At 47.4% G+C, this 22,208-nt stretch overlaps 1 protein-coding gene across 1 annotated transcript in view; it reads right to left on the bottom strand.

Annotated features, from left to right (window-relative positions):
- The window catches only part of LOC119097210 (chloride channel protein 2), a gene marked incomplete at both ends in the record, with an annotated part of 87,007 nt that overhangs the window by 5,675 nt on the left and 59,124 nt on the right, over positions 1–22,208 (bottom strand). Inside the window, 6 exon segments of the mRNA XM_037220263.1 lie at positions 3,044–3,206; positions 9,084–9,215; positions 9,681–9,783; positions 10,398–10,499; positions 10,975–11,059; positions 13,301–13,426. Of these exon segments, the coding sequence (XP_037076158.1) occupies positions 3,044–3,206; positions 9,084–9,215; positions 9,681–9,783; positions 10,398–10,499; positions 10,975–11,059; positions 13,301–13,426 (711 nt within the window).

Below are 22,208 nucleotides of genomic sequence, written 5' to 3'. Positions count from 1 at the left end.
GAATCATGTCACTTGCGAAGCCAAAAAAGGTACGTACAAATTAATCCCAGCTGAATAATTACATTCACCACGAAGCACAACCGTCACAGTGAGTGAAGGACGTATTTCGACAGCATATGTTGGAAGCTGAATAGGAAAGATGGCCATTCCTGCTCTCACAATGAGAAAAAATGTGTTTGTCTCGGGATCTGAACGACTTTTTCTCAAAACGTCTGTGGGGGAGGGGGGCGCCACAACTGACACACAACTGACACGACTGAAAAGAAAACTCCCCTCTGCATTAAGAAAACAAAGTTGCAGCTTCAGCTGAATTTGAACTGCAGGGCACAATAGTTCGTTAATGAAACTGCAATGGCACAGCAGAAGCAAAGGCACCGGTTGCACCACAAGCTGTTCTAGATCACGCAAATATGGAAACATCATTACACTCACCGCCACGCCCGTGTTGTGAACTGCATCTAAGTGGTAACACACAGTGGCGATTCGAGCTGTGTTGCTATGTGGAAGCTGTCGCAGCCCAGCAGCTTTGCGGGAAGCAATGTTCCCCTGATTGGATCCTCCCCGGGATTGTCGCACTTCTTGATTGAACAAACTTCTCCGAACTTTGCGGAATATCTGTGGCAACTGCCAACAATTCCTGGATCGTGCGATGTCGGAACAGACCGTCTCCGTGAACACACCATCCAGAGGTTTGGAGGAAAGGCCGGCTAACGCTACTGGCAACCGTGCCAGTGCATGCCTGATGTTTTCTCCGACTTTGGAACCGGTCTAATCGAACACCAACACGGTTAATATAACAATGAAATACTTCATGAGAAGAATAACACAGATACCCGATGCATACGAATAAGGATGGGACAGACGGTCTGGCCAACCTGAGCTCCAAGCTCGGTGGTTGGAGGTTGGGGCGGGGGGGGGGGAGAGCGGGCAATTGTAGTTGCAGACATTGGCTGTTACAAATGTGTATAGTGTGGGTCGCGCCGGCTGCGTAACACAATGGTAGAAAACATTTGGATTGGCTTCGCATATACAATACGGTGGGCCAAAGGGGTTGAACTCCCAAGAGTTCTGACAATAATCATGTTCAAGCAGCGGCTGGCTGAGGGGCCGGGACAACAGAGTAGCGGAAACTGGGTGGTCTGATTGTGAGCATTGGTTTTTGTGCTTTTGTCAGCCGAGGAGGCGGAGTTTGGCCCTCCGCAGAATGTACCCGCGCCAGCCGTATTACACGGGTCCGGGGGCTCGGCTCCGCAGGCCCGTGAACACATGCTGCCGAGCCGCTCCACAGCCGAGCCCCCGGTGGTGGAAGCTGGCAAAACGGACCGAGTCGCGGCGCGGGACGCAGAGCGCCGAAGATGGACGCTCCACCCGACGGACCAGCTCCGGCGACTGGGGAGCGGCTGAGCGAAATGGCCCGTCAGACCACCAAAACAAATACCGCGGTCGCATTCAGCGAAGCCATCCAACATCGTTCTGAGCGGTGATTTGCAAAAGAATGTGCTCTTCTCGACAAAACGAAAGTAAAGATCAGAGGCCGGCAACAGCTGAAGGCAGCCGCTGCCCACAGCGGTGAGGGAACCCAGAAAAAAATGTCGTTGGCAACGTGCGGTTCAAAGGGCCGCCTTACGCAGTGCTGTGACGGGTCGGACATGTTGACCTGACCACACGCCAGGTAAAGAGCGTCGTCCTCTAACTCTAAACTGTGGGCAGGCGAGCAGAGCACGCAGCGGACGGCGGCGCGTCCGTGATTCGCGGGAGGTCAAAGGGCCACCGATACGAGGCAGGTTTGACTAGCCACGCCGTGTGATTACACATCACCGTCACTCCGCTAATGCGACGTCGAGAATCGCGGCGTCGACGAATAATGTCATTGTCTGCAGCCCCACGTGAGCACGGTCATTACCTGCCACTTCGTAAATTATGCATTGCCATTTCCCCCACGTAATGCCAACGGCGTGTTTACCTCGGATCTCCCACCATCCTGTTTGATTTGCAATTAACTTGCAATTAACTTGTATTTCACTTAAGCGATGTCAGGCCGCATGCACGCGTTGAGAATACCGAGAGAACACGTGACGCTGATGTCGGAAATGATGATGTTATATATTGCCGAAATACCCCAAATCTTGCTAATACTATTTGCCGCTGCAAGTCTCGTACGTGCAGCAGCAATCACAATGATATATTAAATTAACCATTCGTAGCAAAGGTATTCCTGTTGAGGGGTTACCTGTTTTGACAACGTTTCCTAGAACTGATTTAGGAGCTGCAAAACAAAATTATAGTTCTTTTGCTCTTTGAGACTGCGACTTTGGAAAAAGCGGATCTTTTCCGGCGACGCTTTGCTGGCGGGTAGCAGCTTCTGAGTTTGCACGTCAGTGTGTGCGTAAGTTGGAGCAAACGTTCTGGTTCATCTATTTAATTCAATTTACTCGTGTTACTGCCATCACGTTAAACAGACAGTTATGAATATATATATATATATATATATATATATATATATATATATATATATATAGTAAGTACCACCGAAGGCATTCGATCAATTTTACATGGGGCATTCAGTATATACCTACAAACTTTCCAAATGCCGCTACTTTTAACTGGACTTGTAACCTTACTAGCGGCGTGCAGGTCAATAAGCTGACAGGTAACTGGGTCGTAGGAAATCATGAGTATCGTCTGATGTATCGGATAATCTCCACTGATTCAATGATTCTTCAGGGGTTAAGAAGGGGGGGGGGGGGGGTATAAAACTATCAAACTGGGATATCAGCGGAGTAGTGCCGCCATAAATAGCCATTGGTGAACAAAAGCGTTATTACTCACACCTTTTTAAGATACAGTTGTCTCTACTTTTGTCAACATTGTGACAACACTACGGATGCACGATGATCACAACTGCATGGGATGTACCAGAAGACACTGATGTTATGTCGGCAGGCATTGAGAGAGTTGTTTTCCACACAGCACGACAGTGAAGGCAGACGTCAGGCACGCGCCGGCTTGACGTGACGCATCGGAGCTGACCGTCACCACTGACCTGGACGGATGGGGGAGATGTGGCCTCCGTAGCGGACCCCCTGCGGGAACCACATTGCCAGACACTCGCCGACCAGACGGCCGAACGCCGCGCCCATCTTGAACACGGGGATGAAGATGCCGGACGGCACCGGGAGGGTGGACGCCACCACAGCCATACAGAACTGCGGCGAAACAGCAGCGGCAGCCGCGTCATCACCGCGGCAGGGTGAGACATCGGTCCTGCTGTCATACAGAACTGCGGCGAAACAGCAGCGGCAGCCGCGTCATCACCGCGGCAGGGTGAGACATCGGTCCTGCTGCCATACAGAACTGCGGCGAAACAGCAGCGGCGGCCGCGTCATCATCGCGGCAGGGTGAGACATCGGTCCTGCTGCCATACAGAACTGCGGTGAAACAGCAGCGGCGGCCGCGTCATCACCACGGCAGGGTGAGACATCGGTCCTGCTGCCATACAGAGCTGGGCGGAACAGCCACGACCGGCACCTCCACACTAGGGTGGGACGTGACACCGACACCGCAGGCGCACAGAACTTGAAACGAGCATCAGCGGACAGCACCTGAGCACCGCGGCAGGACGTCGCACCGTTAACATGACCGTACTTTGCGGCAGGACACCAGTGGCTACATGCCACTCGTCTTTCTGAATTAAAAAAAAAAACAGGGCGGGCTAGCACTATGCAACGAAGCACGACCACAGCAAACCACCAGCGGGCCGTGAATTGTATAATATTATGCAAGCGTACAAATGCTGATTTCTAAGGAAGCGCTAATCATTTCTCTATCGGGCACAACTCCTCCAACACTGTAAGTTAAACCCTCTGGTTGCCAGGATTCGTTTAAGACCCACTTTCTTATCAACGCCTTGCATGTTAAGCAAGTCAGCAACCGGAGCTCTCTGTGTCTGCCCGGGGTCCAACGTCTGTTCTTTGGAAGTGCTAGGAACCCTGTGGATCATGGGAGAGGAGCACATATAAATGATTTTAGCGGCATTAGCAGCCACATATCTGTGCTCGTTGAAAATGATTAGGACAAGCGAAGGTAGAGACTGGCTCAAGGTTAAGATCATCAAAAGGGCCAGTGACGAAACATATATAATAACCGATCTTAGCAGCATTAGCAACCAAATACCGATGGTCCTTCAAAGTGATTTGGACAAGCAAAGGTAGAGATTGGCTCAAGACGAAGATCATCAAAAGGACCAATGACGTAATGGCATCCTTAAATGCGACTGCGACGATTATATTTGCAGGGTCAAATAAAGCGTTAAAAAAACTGTTTTCCAACTTTCTGTCTCAATATGTCCTGGATTTTGTCATTTGTCTTCCTTCTAAGTTCCTGAAATTCCGTCTGGATATAAACATAAGTTATAAGACAGACTGACTAGAGCAGCACGCTGTCGTCGCATTCATTTTGTTCCGTCCCTTTTCGCTGAAATTGTTTTTCTTGAAATGATCCCGTGGAATCATTTCGGTTGCGTGGCATACCATTTCTTCCTCTTTTGTGGCACATCAGGGTTATTGTGATATGACAGGTACCGAACATCTCCTATTGCCACTGAAATGGAAAAGCAAAGCTGCAATTACGGCTCCAGTCCAGGGCACCCACTTGTCTTGCTAGAGACCGGTGTTCAGATATGAATGCGGGCATTTCAACTGACATGGTTCTAGGCAGTCACGTTTTTTTGCAGGGCTTACGATTCTATCGCGCACTTGAGCGCACGGTGTGTAAACTGTCAATTTTCGCCACCTACAGGAAATGATTTTACATACGTTTCGAACGATGACCACTCGTTTGACTTTTTCACAAGCGTACGCGTTTCGTGCGCGAGCTGCTGTCGCCTACATGAACTAGGTCTTCGTTGTATTTAATAGCAATCGCTGTTTCATCTTGAATAGCATAACGAGTTATTTTCAAGTTTTAAAAAAGTTAAGGTTAAGTCAAAACATAAAATTACGCTATCGACACTTCGTGGCGGCACTACATTTCTTTCTTGCTTGGTAGTCCCAGAGTGTATCCAGAGTCCGCGACAACTGCTGTTGTCACGACCGTTGCCGCCATGAGCACCGTTGTCATGACGACGGCAGAATCTGCTGAGGGCCGCTGTCAGCTGTTCGAGTTAGCGGTACCACTTTTGGTTTGTTTTAACCTGCACCTTGCGGGCCTGCGGCCACAAAAAGGGCACCTCTACTGGTTTGAACGACGTCAGTCAAAATGAATGCTTGTGATTGGCACAGCGGGCGGCAAAGATTAGTTACCGAGAAGCGCATGGTTTGAAGTTTGAACGGTGTGTGACCTTCGACCATGTCATTCTCCGTTTCTGAAAGCTCAGCTGCGCTTTGAAAAGAGCCGCGTTGCTAAACGTTTCAGGGGAAAACCAAAGCAAAGCGCCTACTTATTATAACGTATGGTTGAAATGGCAGGACAAAAAGTTTCATGTTCGCAAATCCTTTTCTCTAAAAAGTGTTTCCAGCTTTCGTAGCGTTTGGTACACAAGCATTTTGACAATTTGACATGTTGCAAATATCACAAAATACACACATTGGAAAAAGGTAGGCAATTTAAATGTATTTATTTCGTAGCGGTGGGCAGGAAGTCCACTAAGATTTATCCCGCAGGAGCGACCACTTCCAATTGAAATCATGGACTGTGCAGATGGATTTCGAGTGAACTGGTATAAAAAAACCAGTAGCAACGAAATCGGACGCGTCTGATCCAACAATAAGTGACAAACACGAAAAATGTGGCATGACCCTTTAATGCGGCTGATTACACCGGTACTCTGGATAGCAAGGCTTTAGTGCTTGCATTCCGCGTCAAGACAGCTTTTGATGTAACGTCGCTCTGTGCATTTGATGGAGAAGTTCTAAAACAGCATGCAATGCTTCCAAACAATTTGTGGTCTGTGCACCTCACAAATACCGCACAAAAACAATGGAGATGCACCCAATGCAATACGCCTTTTCGTAACGTCGACAAACTTGAATCGCGGATTGCAGAATGTGGTTCGGACTACACGTAATAACCACTGGGGCCACATTCAACACAACTAAAACACACCAGAACAGTTGCCATTTGCCTTGCGAACGGCCAGGCTCTCTGCGAAACCCTATGCAGAATGCCCGATGGAAACGGTTTGTGACTTTTGATCCCGGTAACATTTCATTTGGACCCACTACAAACTACGTTTGCCGTCAAGTTTTCACCAAAGTTTACCTTATTTAAACAAACTTCGTGTGATCAGATGCAAAACAGATGCGTAAAAATATCCCAAAGCGCATCGCGGTATTCAATATTCGAATTTTGCGTCGCATAAGTCGTCCTATAAGATGCTCTCAAAGTTTCTCCATTTGGCATAGGCTCTTCGTTCTGAGTTCCTTGGTCAATACAGGCTTGTTCAGCGCGAATAAATTCAAAGTTGTCGCATAGTAAGCAGGCAAAATCAGCGATCCATAATCACACTTGTTATCGAGTGTTGTCGCCGGGCTTTCATTGGCGGGACGCTGCGGAGTGCAGAACGATGTCATCAGGGCCATAAGCTGCAGGACACTCCAGAGTACTTGGAGCTCATACAGCAACGGGCCGCGAAACGCTGTAACGCGGTGCGTACTCCTGCCTCTCAAATGCCGCTGGTGATCACTTTTTACGGCAGCTCCAAAGAATGCCTGATAGGACTTTGTGATGCGTGTTGAAACCAGAACGATTAAAAGAAACCGCAAAACACCACTGATTTCATTCCTTTTGAACCTCGCAACGTGTGCATCGGGCTTATGCTTTGCTGGCAGACGCTGACAGCATTAAACAATGCCTGATATGAAGCATGAACGATGGGTGCTGGCAACGAACCTGCCGGTGTCTGCGCCATACAGCTAAGTGTCCCTGCGTGACAGTTCGTGCACGCGCCGCTAAAATGTCGCATGTCGCCATATTCCCTATGACCTGCGCTATTGTAATCACAGCAGCAGCCGGTAAGCACTTTCACGTGATGCGTGTTCGGAAATTTTACTTGTTTTCGTATTTTCAGCCGTCTTTGTCCACAATATTGTGCGCAGTTGGCAAGGACATGACCAGTTATGCTGGGAAAACTGACGGGATTATGGACACGTTAACACCCGTCCGGGTGGTCGGATACATACCCTTCGTTCGGGGGGTCAATATGACCCCGCTGAGATCTCAGGAACTAAAAAAGATACCCCATATAAAAAACTACTCCACATAGCGAGCCCTAGAATAAAAAATGTTTGAGCTTTGTCTGGCCTTCAAAACTGACCCTAGGTTAATGGAATTTATTCATTGAATTGTTGTGTTGCCTAAGAAAGCATCTGCGATATGCATGGTCTCGTCTGACGCTCCGTTGTTGCTGCAGATTGCACGATTCCCTAGGCACTGACTACGCAGAACCTATGGCCTGACTTTGGCCTACCGTAGGTCAGCGACCTTACAACATACACCCAATTTTTCAATACCAAACGATCCACTATTCAGCTATCTACAGCTATGCAAAATTTGGTGCGGCTGCGCCGCGCCAGTCAGAAACCATTCTGGAAAAACCTTCGGGAGGAGTCAGTTTGACCCCCGCCAGAGCCCACGTTAATGCACCACTACATGTATGCATTTTGAGTCCTCCTGAAGCGACTGTTTACCATGTATACTGAGATCTTAAGTCCGGACAGATATGAAACGAGTACGAACAGACGTGAGATCGTGGTAGTTGTACGGACAGACAATTACCACCCCATGGAAATATATCATTACAACGTCAGGTTCCAGAGTGTTTTTACCTAATGTTGATACCCCTGTCGCCTTGACCCTTGTCCGATCAAATTAACTATGGTTCTCATCATCCATTTAAGAAGCGCCCAGTGTGCTTATCTTTAGCTCCGTGCATCGTGTCATTTGTTTCCTGATTTGCACTTTGATGGACCGGGCGCTCACTCACAGCGTAATGCCACTAATACCTTATATTGAAATCTAACGTGAGCATTTTGGAGACGTGCTGTGAGTTTCGCCACGACCTCCGCAGCCGAACATGCCTATAAACGTTCGGTTTTGTTGCATGGATGCCGTTCAAAGGTGATGAGCTCGTAAGCAGTCACTCTTTGCAAGCGACTGATCCCTGCCCTGCATTCTGGTGAAACGCCTATTCCACACATCGCTTCTTTCACACAGTGTTTTGCCTTCCGAATACAAATCCAGGACGGAGGGGCGATATTTCTTATTTTGTGCAAAGAAACGCACCTCACTATTAACAATGATAAAAGACCGTTCGTAACACGTTTATATCCATGTCTTTGACCATGTCACCTTAAAAATAATTAAACAATACATGGCATGATTGCAGTCAAAATGAAAACATCCACCAAACTAAGCATTTTCCGTAGGTCACGAACACCCGAGCCCGACACATAACCTACCGAAGTTTCTGTTAATTTTCATTGTGGGTCCGATACAGTGACAAATAGTGATAACATCTATCCAATGTCACGTGTTTCACTGGTCATGGGTGCTCAGTCCTGATGCAAAAGCTGACAAAATGTGCGAGAGTATTAAGTGCTGATCTTTATCTCGTTCACATGTATTTGAAAGTCATCATGGTCGTAACTTAAATGTGAACGAATTTTGTCAGCGTTTTATGCTTCAGAAATCGTTTCCAGAACCCAGTTCGAGCCCCAGTCTCAATCTTTGGATACTGAATACTATTCCAGGTCCCAATCCTATCTTTTTGTTTTCAAATAAGTGCACCAAATGTCTGATCTATCCACGCCATAATCCTATTATTGGATTCCACGTTCCGAAACGTTAGAAGTCCGGACTCCAGTTTTAGTCTAACTGGAATGAGACCCTAGAGCGCACGTGCGTACAAACACAAAAAAATGAGTTATGCACCTGCACAAAACACCCCGCACCAACACACAGTCAGGGACACGCTGGCTGCACTGATCCGCGGCCCAGCCACGACCGCTTCGATTGTGCTGCCACCTATACCACCCCTGACCGACACCAGAGCACTCTACTGAGGGAGCGAGTGGTAGGATACGCACCGTGACTAAGATGTATATGCACAAGTTGATGTAGAAGTTGGTGTATGGATTTGTCCAGTGATCCACTGCTTCGGCTTCGTCTACAGAGAGCTCTTCAGAAGACCAAGTGAAGTTCGCGAATAACTCCAAAACCTGAAAGCCGGCACACAAAGATATGTTGACAATGACGACAGACATTAACGCTGAAACTTTAGAAACTTGCATTTGACTAGCCTTTCTCGTCTCATGGATCATAACTGTGGTCCATTAAATCATTCAATCTTGTAAAAGGCTGATCTTTTCTGGAATAATCCACTTGCAGATGCTGGCTTCATCAGACGCCGCCAAGATAATGCAAGAACAACAGCTTTAAACATTCGAAAACATCTAGGGGCATCGGCTCCAGTGGCGGTCATCGTGGCTTGCTACACATTTGAGACTATATAATACACCTGAACGTTTAAAAACCTGAAAATCACGCAGGCAAGGCAGGATCGCACACTGACAGCGCATCCACGCCATCTACCGGGTGGGTTGTAAGCTTGAGCTCACCTTACGGGGTGAGTTGAAAGGTTGCGCTCACATTACGGGGGGAGTTGAAAGCCTAAGCTCACTAACCTGATCATGAGTGGTCTGGTCGGCCGCGAGGAACTGCCCCAGACCCAGGGGAAAGGTGGCAGACGAGATCAACAGCGCCACCAGAAACGGGTACAGGAAGCGACTGTGGCAGGCAGCCGGGCGGCATCGGCAGCGGTTAGAGTGAGTCCTGCCACAGCCGTCCGGAGGGAGCGCGAGCGACACGCGCATCGCATCGGAGGTGCGGCGGCCGGGAGCGTCGACAGAACGGGCGATTCGAAACTCAAACGAGCAGCGCGCGTGCCGAATGGCTCGGAAAAGGCGGCGATGAATTAACAAACTCCCCGCCGTCGACGCTGATACGTGAATGACGCTCAACCGCGCTGGCCGGCGGCCGCCGACGGTTTTTAGCAGAAGTGATTTGTCTAAAGACACGGATGGCTTTCGGCCCAGCCCGCGGACGACGGTGCTTCAAGGACAGAGATGTGAACACTTACAACACAAACACATGCCTTACACACTGGCATTCCGAACTAAATCAGGCTTGAAGTGAAGTAGATGGTACAATACATTCAAGCAAGCTGTTGGAGGCACGTGAAGCCCACCGTCACGACCGCAAGCGACGTGATAGAAATACACCAAACGAGAGCAGTTCGTTAACAATAACAGGTGAACACATCACAATAGCGATGTCACTGGCTTTCACGGTTCGATGGCCACACCCCGCGGAACAAACCAAGGCCGTTAGTTCTGACGCACTTTTTCGAGAGGAAGCTCTTCATGCAGGCGTTGCTTCTCATGAAGACAACGTATGTCCTGTGTAGCCACACGAAGAATGCACCAGCGAAGCCGGCCACAGCCCTGAAAGTCAGAAGGGTTAGTCGAGACAGCAGCGCGGACAGGCCACAGATGTTGCGATCACCAGCGAGTTTGTGAGACGGCTCCACTAACCCGCCCTACTGAACGTCGTAGTCTAGTTATCTGGCATGAGGCCGTCTCGCACACTGACTGATGCAAGCCACTATACGAAACGTCGCATTGTTATATAACGCATGCTTTTAGAAAATGACCATGACAGGAAATTCTGCCAATGCCTACACCGTTGATGTATGTATGTCACTCGTGACAAGATTATTCCTTTCTAAACCGAATAACCTACAACAACAGCTACTGGAAACGTACTCGGTGCAGTAACAACGGAAGAAAATTTTCTGGCAGAGTGTTGTGAGTTTTCAAAGGATATAACTTAGACTCAGCAAGTATTTCATAGCCAGTGTAAGACCAATGTTTTGCGAACCACGGTATACGACTCGCTGCAGATACTAAACCGGCTTACCCAATTAGTGCAAAAACAAACAGCTCTTGTGGATCAAATGGAAAATCCACCTTGAAGTCTGTCTTGAATAAGGCAGTTATCGTTTCTGAAAATGGTAAAGGTTGGAATTATTGCATGGAGTCAACGAGCGAAGCATATGTGGGAAGGGGGGGCGGGCAGCAAACATTTACCAAACTACAGTTTTTCCAAGCTCATCAGCTTTTCCTTTTCGTGAAAGGTGCGGCTAGTCTGCCTGGGATATTGTTTTTGAATAAAACGACGCAGAAATTCTGAGCAAATTTGTATGGATGCTGGTAACCTGGCCTGGTACTACTGGCCGTGGAAATACTAGCAAACTGTGCAAAATTGCCACGAAGCATGTGAAGGGCGCGCGTTACGTGCATACCTCAGCACCAAATACCTACATAGAATGTCATACTTGGCAATCGCCACAAGAATGCAACGTAGATGTAAACGTCCAGAAAACCCCGCGGATGTTTAACCCGTGACCGCCTGGGAGAGGGGCTGCCTCTCAAAGGCTCAGAAGTACCTAACATATCCATGCAGGTTGCCAAATTTCCAGCACCAATCAGAAAACAATTTAAAACATTTTTGGCCATTTCTAGGTGCTACATCAGGTCACCGAAATACAATTTCATCGGTAAAGGCCAGGGCGACCTCCATTTTAGCAGCAGTGTACGCCCACCCAGGATTTTGGTACAGGGATCCTTGAAGGAACGCTATGGGTTTTAAAAGGCGCCATTCAAACATCTCTGGTGAGGTGGTCTTCATCGTCATTGATGAGGAGGAGTTATTGCCCCACCAAACGGCGACGATTGGTCGTCACAACATGGTAATATTTCCTAAATCTGCTCTAAGTCCTGGCGTTTTGGCTGTCAAGATCCCTGCTTGGGCTGGCGGAAAGGACCTTGCTGCGGAATGGAAGGGCCACTTGCATGTTACAACTTTTTATCAACTATCAAACCAAGATTCAAAACTATATTGCCAAACAGCACGTACAGAACGAAGCCCTAACAAATGATCTGAGTGTTCGAAGAGGCTACCAGCGACGCGAGGACGCGCACTCGGGAGAAATTAGACTACACCCTATTTAAGATATGATGCATCATGACATTAAGCTACAAGATGTGAGAAAGACGTCTGGGCATGAAACGCATGAAAGTATTTCTCAACATGAAATTTGAGCTGCGTGCCATGAACTGGCAGCTGCCACGCAATTCCAATGCAGCAAGGATAAGTACAATGCATTCCTCTTCGGCGTTTTTCCCCCTCCTGATCAAATCCATGAAAGCATAAATGTTATTAAAACGGCGGCATTAATAATAGGCCACATTTGTCTGCCCAAATAGTCCTGTCGGCTCCAGCGTCCACCTTCCGATTCCCCAACCGGTGCCGGTTAGGGTTCGAGTTGCCGAGAGTTCGCTGCTTGCCCCAAATGAGATGACCTGCGGCCAGCGGAAGCGGTAGCGCCAAAGGTCACGTGACGCACCGGGCGCGACAGACCACACCGAGCACTGCGGCATTCTGCGGTTTTCTGCACTGGGTTAATATTTACCAGAATCAGGACGAGGAGTGCTCATGGTGCTCATACCCGTACCCAAAGACGTACTCATACCCGTATTCTGGAAATTCAAATACATCTACATATGTATATATATATATGTGTGTGTGTGTGTGTGTATGTGTGTGTGTGTGTGTGTGTGTGTGTGTGTGTGTGGTGTGTGTGTGTGTGTGTGTGTGTGTGTGTGTGTGTGTGTGTGTGTGTGTGTGTGTGTGTGTGTGTGTGTGTGTGTGTGTGCGTGCTTTTGGAAATCTAAAATACGTTATTTATACACTACTTTTCGCTTTCTGACAATAAGTAATTTCCAGATGTGCGCCAAAATATTCCTCATTATTCAAGGCAGTATCACAGCAAGTTAAAATGTGAGACTAATACCAAGCTCACTTGGAAAAATCAAGCACGAGCAGGCAATAGACCGAGTTAAGCGTTCCACTCGACGCTGAACTTCGCCGATCTCGTTGGATCTTGCTGTCACCCGGTCACGAGCAGCGGGGAGCGGGGGGGGGGGGGGGGGGCGGGGCCGGAGAAAACCACGGAGAGCGTCCAGCTGTACTTTGCATGCATCATTTGGGTGTGCGTTTGAAGTGCGTTTGAAAACTCCACGCACAGATTTGAGATTGTTTCTCAAAGGAGTCTCCTAACAATTCCTCACTCAATACTACAAGGGTTCACCGTACGAAATATTTGTATACCAGATATAGTGTTTGGCGCCATGGAAAATCCTGCGCTAGATTGCAATTGGTCCTCAAACCATTGCACACCTACCTTCATCCTCAAACCAGACGGCTAGAAGGCGGAACACCATGGCGCCGCAGACGGCAGCGAAGAAGCCGCGCCAGTAGTTCCGAACGGCAAAGTACACCGACGTCACCTCTATGCTGAACAACACGCCTGCAAAGGCCGGAGGAGGACGAGTCATATCCAGGCACGCGGAACCGGGCGCGCGGTGTCTTGCATCATGTGCCGACATCCCTGCACCGACAAAACACGGATGAAGCAGCTGTCTGAAAGGCAATAAGGCATGAGCCTATGTCCAGCTATGGTAGCTGCGTTATACTTCGTCAGAGGACAAAAGTGAATAAAATGAATCCCCTAAAATGAATTGCACTACTCGAAGCATCGTGCGTTTGGACGGGAAGTATCTTGGATGCTGCTTGGAGGGGGTGGGAATGAAGAGGTGAAACGGAGACAGTTTGATTTTTGTTAACCGCCCAAGTGTGCGCAAGGAAGCGTTTGTTCCCATTCAGATATCGCAGACATCAGTTTTGGTTACAATGATTAACATATACGGACATATACGGATGCATATCTTCACCACTGTTTTTTGTGATTGCTTCTTTATCTAAGGTGCAAATAGACCAGCTGTTCTTACTTATATTTCGTTTGTTTCACTATTTCTTAGCTGGGCTGCAGCGACTTGTTCATTCCCTGTAATGATAGCGTCGTGTTGACGTGCTGCCTGTGCTACCGCATGGCTATGTTAACGCTGGACTGTGGGCGGGGCACTTTTAGTTACCTGATCATGTCCGCCATCCCGCGAATATCACGAACTTTGCTTACAAAACATCCTTAGCAGCATGTCGCTTCACTTTTAAGGGGAGTGTTCCGTATTTGAAGAAACTGGAGCAAGCATCAGATGCGGTGGAATAACCTTACATATAACTATTGGTATAATCTTAAGTGGAAAAGAATGCTTCAGACGACACGCGTCTCTATTTAATAAACATGCTTCTCAACACCATTTATTATTTGCGTTATCATAAGCTGCACAAAAGTAATTGAGAACCAATTGACGGCCATTCTATTTGGAAATCGTACATACGAACACTAGATATAAACCACTCGCCAACTATATTTATATTTGCCTTGATCGCCGCACGGCTAATGAAATGCCATGATATGAATGACGTTTGCATGACGTGATGGATGCCTGGGTGACCTTGACATAATCAGCACAGAAGTCTTTTCGCGGGCGTGCTCCACAGAACGTTAACTCAGAACCTCAACTCAGAAACCCAGAAACTGGAACACTACCGTCAATGCGTGCTCGAGTGGGGAAAGGGAAATGTGTTGCAAAATGTTGCAATGTGCCCCGTACGGGAAAAAGTTCATTTTGCATTTTGTTGCCTTCGTTATGATTAAAGTAACAGGAGAATATGTAAACCGATGATAACGTTGGACAGGTCCTGCAGTGCTTTCAACGAGTGAATTTCGGTAGATTTAAATGGATGTTTACATGAAGCGAATTCAAAAGCATCAAAACATGCTAACACTAAAAATTCAAAATGGTTACATTTGGAGTATCGCTCATGAAATTGTGTCTACATGTAAGCTGAAACTGTGCTTTTTCACCGGGCAACCCACATATCTGAGCCGAGGCTTCCTCGCGACTTAACGTCACTGAGGACTGCCAGCTGCACGTCACGGAGGACCACCAGCTGCACGTCACGGAGGACTGCCAGCTGCACGTCACTGAGGACTGCCAGCTGCACGTCACGGAGGACTGCCAGCTGCACGTCACGGAGGACTGCCAACTGTTCAGGCGGGGAATCGGCCTGGTGTTCAGCAGAGAGGGGGGGGGGGGCTGGTATTTAGTGCAGCTCGGGCACCGTTTATTTCAGAGCCAAACGATCCTCGGTGCAGCCGGAGAAGCCAACACACGGCTGCACGACAATCAATCACCCTTGCCGTTTAGCGACATTCCTGGTTCCACGTACTGGAGAACAAGCGTGCGAATTTGCAACGTTACGCAGCTGCCTCGCGGCTGCCCAACGCTGATCCTTTACAAACGAAATGCACAGCAAGTAAACGAAAAGCCAATATGTTAAGTGGGGTGAATGATGACTTTGAAGCGCCGGCATCACGTGGGTCGGAACCACGCCGCACTCCTCACAGCATGACCTGCAACCGCACGATCACGACCCTGAGCCAATTCGCCGAGTGAGCCCAGCCAATCCAGTGGCTTACGTAAGGAACAGTATCCATTCCGCACGGAGCCATGTCTGCAATGTCTCGTGCGCCTCGTAATCTATTGCAAGTAACATCAACACCAACCTGCCGAAGGCATTCCACGGAAACCATCTTGATTTTATTATTTGCTTGGCTTCAGCTAAACCAAGGGATCTTTGATAATTTGTATATTTCGGGACGGTTACCCGACCCTCCCATCGGCGAGTTGAGTCGGCCGCGGCGTCCGTCGGCGCAGAATCATGCGACTTACGTAACGCGGGGCCGCGGCACACATGGCCCGTCAGCAGATGCGACACTGCACCACATCTGTGGGCTAGAGGAGTCTGTGATGTGAGCTCCCTTCCCTCATATTTCGAGCCTTGTCTTCGCCTGCGGCAGCATCATGCGGATCGGAGGCGCGAAGCGCGCGTGCGAACATCGTGACGAAAGGATTTTCACAATCACGTTTGGGCAAGAAGGCATGGCATTTACCGTCTTGCCATATTTCTGTACTTACCGCCTCTATACGTCCACTTGTGCAGCATGAGCATGCTGATTATGCATCATGTAAATGTAGTGCCCTAGAATTGCCGACTTTGGGTGTAAAGCAACACCTCAAGGGGAGGAATTTTTCCCTCCCTCTCTCCATATTTTACGTGAATTTTTCACTCATGCCTGGCATTGCCTAATCGCACATGCCAAACCCCTATTCCTCTTTCTGAGGTTTTTAGATGTCATCCAAAACAGCTCACTTGAAACCACTAAGCAAAAGCGAGGCTCCACAGAACCTGGACACCTGTGGCTATGTCCTGCCTCACCTACATCTGAATCATGTCTATGTACGCACAGAGCAAGGGCGCCAGGTACCTCCAAGCCCAAGAACCCCAGCGACCCAGCCGCTTGCACGCATTAAGTTTGGTTTGTTTACAAAATGCGTCACAATCGGCAGCTGTGTGCCAAATGCAAGGTTTTCACGCATCCCCTATTTTTTGGTCTCACCACCACACCACGAAAGCAGACCCTGGTGCAAGCACCACCAAGGCCTGGAAGGCAATTTTACCCCACGTATTTATTTTCTCCCGAAGAAAATTGACCAGTAAATTGCATCACTCCAGAAATGCAGGAGTGAATAAACCGATAAATGTTTTCTAAATGAAATATACAAGATGAATATCACCATTTGAGCACTCATGTCAACAGACTTTGAGTCAAATCAGCTGAGTACAAAACTGTGCCAAAAACGTATCAGTCTTTATATCTATTTAACTACGTTTTTCTTGGTATCATACGAGTGTGATACCACTTTATTCTTCCTTCCTCTTCGATTGCCTTTAGAGATATCATCTGTTGCTTAAAATGTTGACCAATTTCCCCGCAAGATGGTCCAACTGCAAACTTATACGTATTTCATGCATAAATTGGATTAGTTCGCCAGCCGCCCAAACATGTTTGATATGCACCCAACAGTGAACAGTCCACAGGGAATGAAGGAGACAATTTGAAGCACGGAACTTATTGCTACCGCCATTTTTGCCCTGTTAAACCCTTGGTTAACCGTTATCTTGGTTCATGGCGGTGCTCAACAGTGATAAATCTAAGCCTTTCGAGTGTTAAACTCACCAGGCTACCTGACAGGGCTATCCTAATGCTGCTATACAGGGCTTTGGGACAGACCTCACGCAGTTAATACAGAAGTGTTTGATGGCGAAATTCTGCCCTCTGGAGATGTTTATCATGCACACACACACCCTCCCCTTAGCTTCATATTTTAATCTTGTAGGCTGGTGGGCATGATAAACATTTATATTTGGAGGTGAGTGGGATGACTCTGTCTGCCAGCAAACCATGCAAAAGTACCAACTTTTTGTTTTGGGGGAGCAGGAAGAAGCCAGTACGTCTCCTGTGGACCAAGTAATTACTTGCCTTACCTGCTTTCAACGCATGATTGGTAATCAGTGTTAGCCATTTTCTGTTTTAATTCATCGAGTTTTGTCATAAGACAAATTATGATGCTACAAGGCATGCAATGGGCTTATTTTGTTCCATATTCTTGACTACTTGCCCCAAATTTCTTGAAGTGGTCCCCAATGGCCGCTTTAACTAGATGCTTTTTATAGTTGTCATGGTTTGCTGACTGACAAATGAATGTACTGTATATATGCACTATTAACACAGGGATACTCCAAGCTGCATAGCAATTATAATATGAGTTAAATATTGGTATGTAACAAATGGCCAGACCATCCCATGTAAAATGTGAAGCTAACATCTCAAACTTTGTCATTAAATATGAATAAACAAGCCTAAATGGATGCCTTTGCTGCAGTTGAAAAGGCAGGCAGCAATACTGGCAAGGCGCTTCCAAAAGTTATGTTATTTTTGGTAAAGAGAAATTGTTTTGTGGAGCATACTCATTATTGCTTTTGACGTAGGTTAACCATGGCAATCAATATAAGTTGTTCAGAGTGATTTAAAGTACTTTGATTTGTGTGTTGCCAACTTTGTCTCATGTCAACAAACATACACAAATTAACTGAATAAAAATGTTAGTTGAAATCAGCCAAAAATTGGCTTTATCATGTTAAGTGCTGCTGTCAACAGATAGGTCAGTTGAGATGATGTTCAACATATGGGCTACTCTAAGTTAGGTTACGTTGGTTAAGTGCATGGCAAGTGGCAATAGGAATTGTGCAAGAATCAGTGACTCACAACTGCTGCTGTGATACAAACAGGTTAGACAGGATGAGATGAAGTAAGGCCTCTTTAGGTTAGGCATAGTTAGGCTACTCTCATGGAAATAGCATTGGCATTTTGTAAGAAACAGTGTCAAAATGTTTGTTTTCCCTGACCCCATCTCCACAGAAGTCAGAGGTATGTTTATGGTGTTGGACTTGGCGATGGGCTGATGTGTGGGAGTCCAAGGTTGTTTTTTGTTTGATTGTTTTATGCTTGTTGAAATTTCTGTTGTTATTTTGTTTTTGAATTTCTTTGCTTTGGTTTATGTTGTTGTGTTGTGTTATTCCTTTGTTCTGTTCAAGTGCTGTGGAAGGGAAGTGCAAAGTGCAGTATAAAATTATTGGTGTTAATAGTTTGTTATGCTCATTACACTCTCATGAACTTACTATGCTTTAATGTATTCTGTTTCACTTTAACGCCTAATATGTTAAAAAAACAAAACAGTTTTGTCGGGTTTCTAATATTACGTACATGCCAACTTGAAATAGATGTCTTTGTTTGCTGAAGCATCAGTCACGAGCTCATAAGTTCCATCTTTTGTGAATTGATTTTTTCACTCAGGCACGATATTTCTGCGATGAAATTTTTCCCTCCCACTCTAGCTCAAAAGCGATCCTAGCTATCTGTGTAAATGCATTATGCGCATTCCGCCTATGAAACATGTGCATTCTGCCTATGCGACATGTGCATTCCGCTGGGGTGTCACAGCTTGTTTGCTCTCTATAACATTTCCACTGACGCCCCTTCCTCGGCAACTTGCCCGGCCCACAGCCGCCCCTCCTCAATAACTTGTCCCTGGCCACTGCCACCCTTCCGCCGTAACTTGTCCTGGTCCACTGTCCCCCCCTCAGTTGCTTGTCCTGGTCCACTGTCCCCCCCTCAGTTGCTTGTCCCGGTTCAATCCCGCCCCCCGCCCAGTAACTTGTCCTGGTCCACTGCCGCCCCCTCCTCAGTTACTTGTCCTGGTCCACTCCCGCCTCCTTCTCAGTTACTTGTCCTGGTTCACTCCCGCCCCCTGCCCAGTAACTTGTCCTGGTCCACTCCCGCCCCCTGCCCAGTAACTTGTCCTGGTCCACTGCCGCCCCCTCCTCGGTAACTTGTCCTGGCCCACTGCCGTCCCTTCCTTAGTAACTTGTCCTGGTCCACTGTCGCCCCTTCCTCAGTAACTTGTCGTGGCCCACTGTCGCCCCCTTCTCGGTAACTTGTCCTGAGACCGCGCCCTCAATTTCTTTACCCTACTCTGCCATAGTATGTATCGAACATGGTATGCATGACGGCAAAATGCGCGAAATATCTCCTTCACTTTCAACCTCATCCTTTTCTCTCTTGACCTCTCCCTCTTTGTTTTTTGTCACCCTCCTCTCTCTTCCCGGCTTCCACGAAAAACGTATAACTTCCAGACTAAATACGAACGCTCTGCACAACAGCTCCTAAGGTGCCGGTGGCAGTCCAGGCCTTGACGACAAACGTCGTCGCTACGGATGATTCAAATAATTATTTTAAGGGACGTTTCAGAACTAATCTGTGACGAAGGTTAGCACCTTCTCACAATTAATTTCAGCTTGAAACATTGGGTTATCTAGATGCATCGATGAATTATTTAACGTTTGAGCTTAGTCAGCTTTACGGGGTCAAGTTGTACCTGCCAAAAGTCGCATGACCTTCTTGGGGTCAGTGAATACAGTCACTACAAGACTGTGGATTGAAAACACTGTCCAAGCTTGAAAGTTCGCAACCCGAAAACCTCTAGAACCGGAAAAGCCGAAGCATGCGCTTATATTTTTGCTAGGGCTAATAACTGATCCGTTACCTCGTGTCCCTTTGGGAAGCCCAAATTTGAACCATGTTCCAAATTGTATGTCTTAACTCTGCTTAACAAAAACAAAGGATATGCTGTTATCTAGCACTTGCACTTACCAAAGCTCGCTTCATTTTGGTTCAAGACGGATCATGATGCAATGACCCCCGCCATACATGCGCTCAACATTTGAGTATTCTAACACGGTACCATGCATGACAATAGCATTGTACAATTTCTCGCAGCGTAACGAACATGTTGGCATGCTTGCTAAATATGTTTGACCTCACCTATCATCATGCAGCTTCATAAAAGTCAGACAGAATAAACGGATGGTCCATGAGGGTATTCTGCCGAACAACGCTGATATGGGTATCATTTGAAAGCTGCTGCTCTGCGGGCCGCGGAAGTTTTTGTTCTGATCGCAACCGGTTTCATACGACTGCTACCACCACAAACAAAAAACAGATCCGCATCTCCCACACCGAGTACACCCGCCAAAAACTCACAGGCTGTTTCAGGCTTTGCTCGTTTCATGACACAATGAAAACTCATGCGACTATTTGACCTTCAGTAAACGTGTTGTTTCTTTGACCGTGGAAGACAGCTTTCAGCTGTAAATCAGGCAACACAAATGCATGTATTTCATTTCTAATCATTTCTTTCATCGGGTATGACTGGCGACACAAACTGAACAGATGATTATGCGCATACCAGCTCCCCCAGTGACTTGGTTATCATCGCATCAAATTGTAAAAGGCTGACATTTGGTGATGCTGGCAACCAAGTGTAAACAACCCGCTGACTGTTATCGCCAATTTTGCGGAGAAGCTTTCCACTCTGCCTTCTATGACAGATCTGTGCAATGTCATGTGCATGATTGCCCTCTGCCTGCCATCTACAGTAAACGGTGGAAGCAAGTGATATTTGACTCAGTTAAAAGCGACGGGGAAGGATTAGATCGACCAGCGGCAAGAATGATGCTGAGTTTCGAGGGAAATTGACGAACATTCATACCAAGCTTTAATTATTACACAAGCGTCAGAACAAGGCCGGGTTTTCCCGCGGAAAGAACTGGTCACAACAGCTCGACTGCTGACAGGCTGGGGATGGTACGGAGGAAACTGGTCAGGACTGCCCGAGTGCTGACACGATTAGGGATGTTATGGAGGAAACTGGTTAGGACTGCCCGAGCGTTATAGACCGAGGGATGTTACGGAGGAAGTTGGTCAGGACTGCCCGAGTGCTGATAGTCCGAGGGATGTTACAGAGGAAACTGGTCAGGGCTGCCCGAATGCTGAAAGACCGAGGGATGTTACGGAGGAAGCTGGTCAGGGCTGCCCGAGTGCTGACACGGTGGGGGACGTTACGGAGGAAACTGGTCAGGACTGCCCGACTGCTGAAAGACCGAGGGATGTTCATTATAGGGTATACGAGGATTCTTCATCGTCATCCGTTTTGGACGAAGAGCTGACGGCGGAATGTCTTTCGGGGGTTCGACATCTTCTAGAAGTCAGCACGCATAACATGCATTACTAATAAATGAATAAGCATGCCGTGATGTAAAGTCACAAACGTCATGTCACGTCCATGTTAATAAGCATACTTCCTGGGTTAACAATACATTCATTGACAGGGATTTGAAGTTTATATCCTGTTTTTATGTGTCTGCTTCGCAATTGATGCTTATCACCGCACTGGTGCGGCTATTGTGTACAGCTGTACTGTGTACATTTTTCATCCAATTGTGCCATGTTCGGTCGCTTTGTAAACGTGTAGATTTGAACTATGCTAATGAGGACAAGTTATTGATCTCACCGCTACCGCTAAGTTGCGTGTAGTGCAGGGTTATTTTCCGTTTCATCAGTTGCACACTGGTACAACTGGCTGGGGAACCATTTCAAAACGGGTACATTTCGAGGAAAGGCCGAGAAACATCCCTATGTACACCGTCCATATCTGAACATGTGTAAAACGTGCGTCAGTGCGGGGAGAAGATGAGCCAGCAGCTCAAGCCGCTAAACTTAAGTTACATGGTATGGTGGACAATGCTGCAAACCTGGATTTCTAACACTGCATTTTCTTCTACTGAACACGGCTGATCACAGCTGTTGAAAGGAAACGTGCAGCGTTCCACACCACCTGCAATTTCTACCATAGATGGGATATGTCAGAGAAGTGTTAAATTGT

The sequence above is a fragment of the Pollicipes pollicipes genome, unplaced genomic scaffold (assembly GCF_011947565.3).
Source record: "Pollicipes pollicipes isolate AB1234 unplaced genomic scaffold, Ppol_2.1 Scaffold_4295;HRSCAF=5057_pilon_pilon_pilon, whole genome shotgun sequence".
NCBI lineage: Eukaryota > Metazoa > Arthropoda > Thecostraca > Pollicipedomorpha > Pollicipedidae > Pollicipes > Pollicipes pollicipes.
This window is presented reverse-complemented; position numbering and strand designations above follow the sequence as displayed.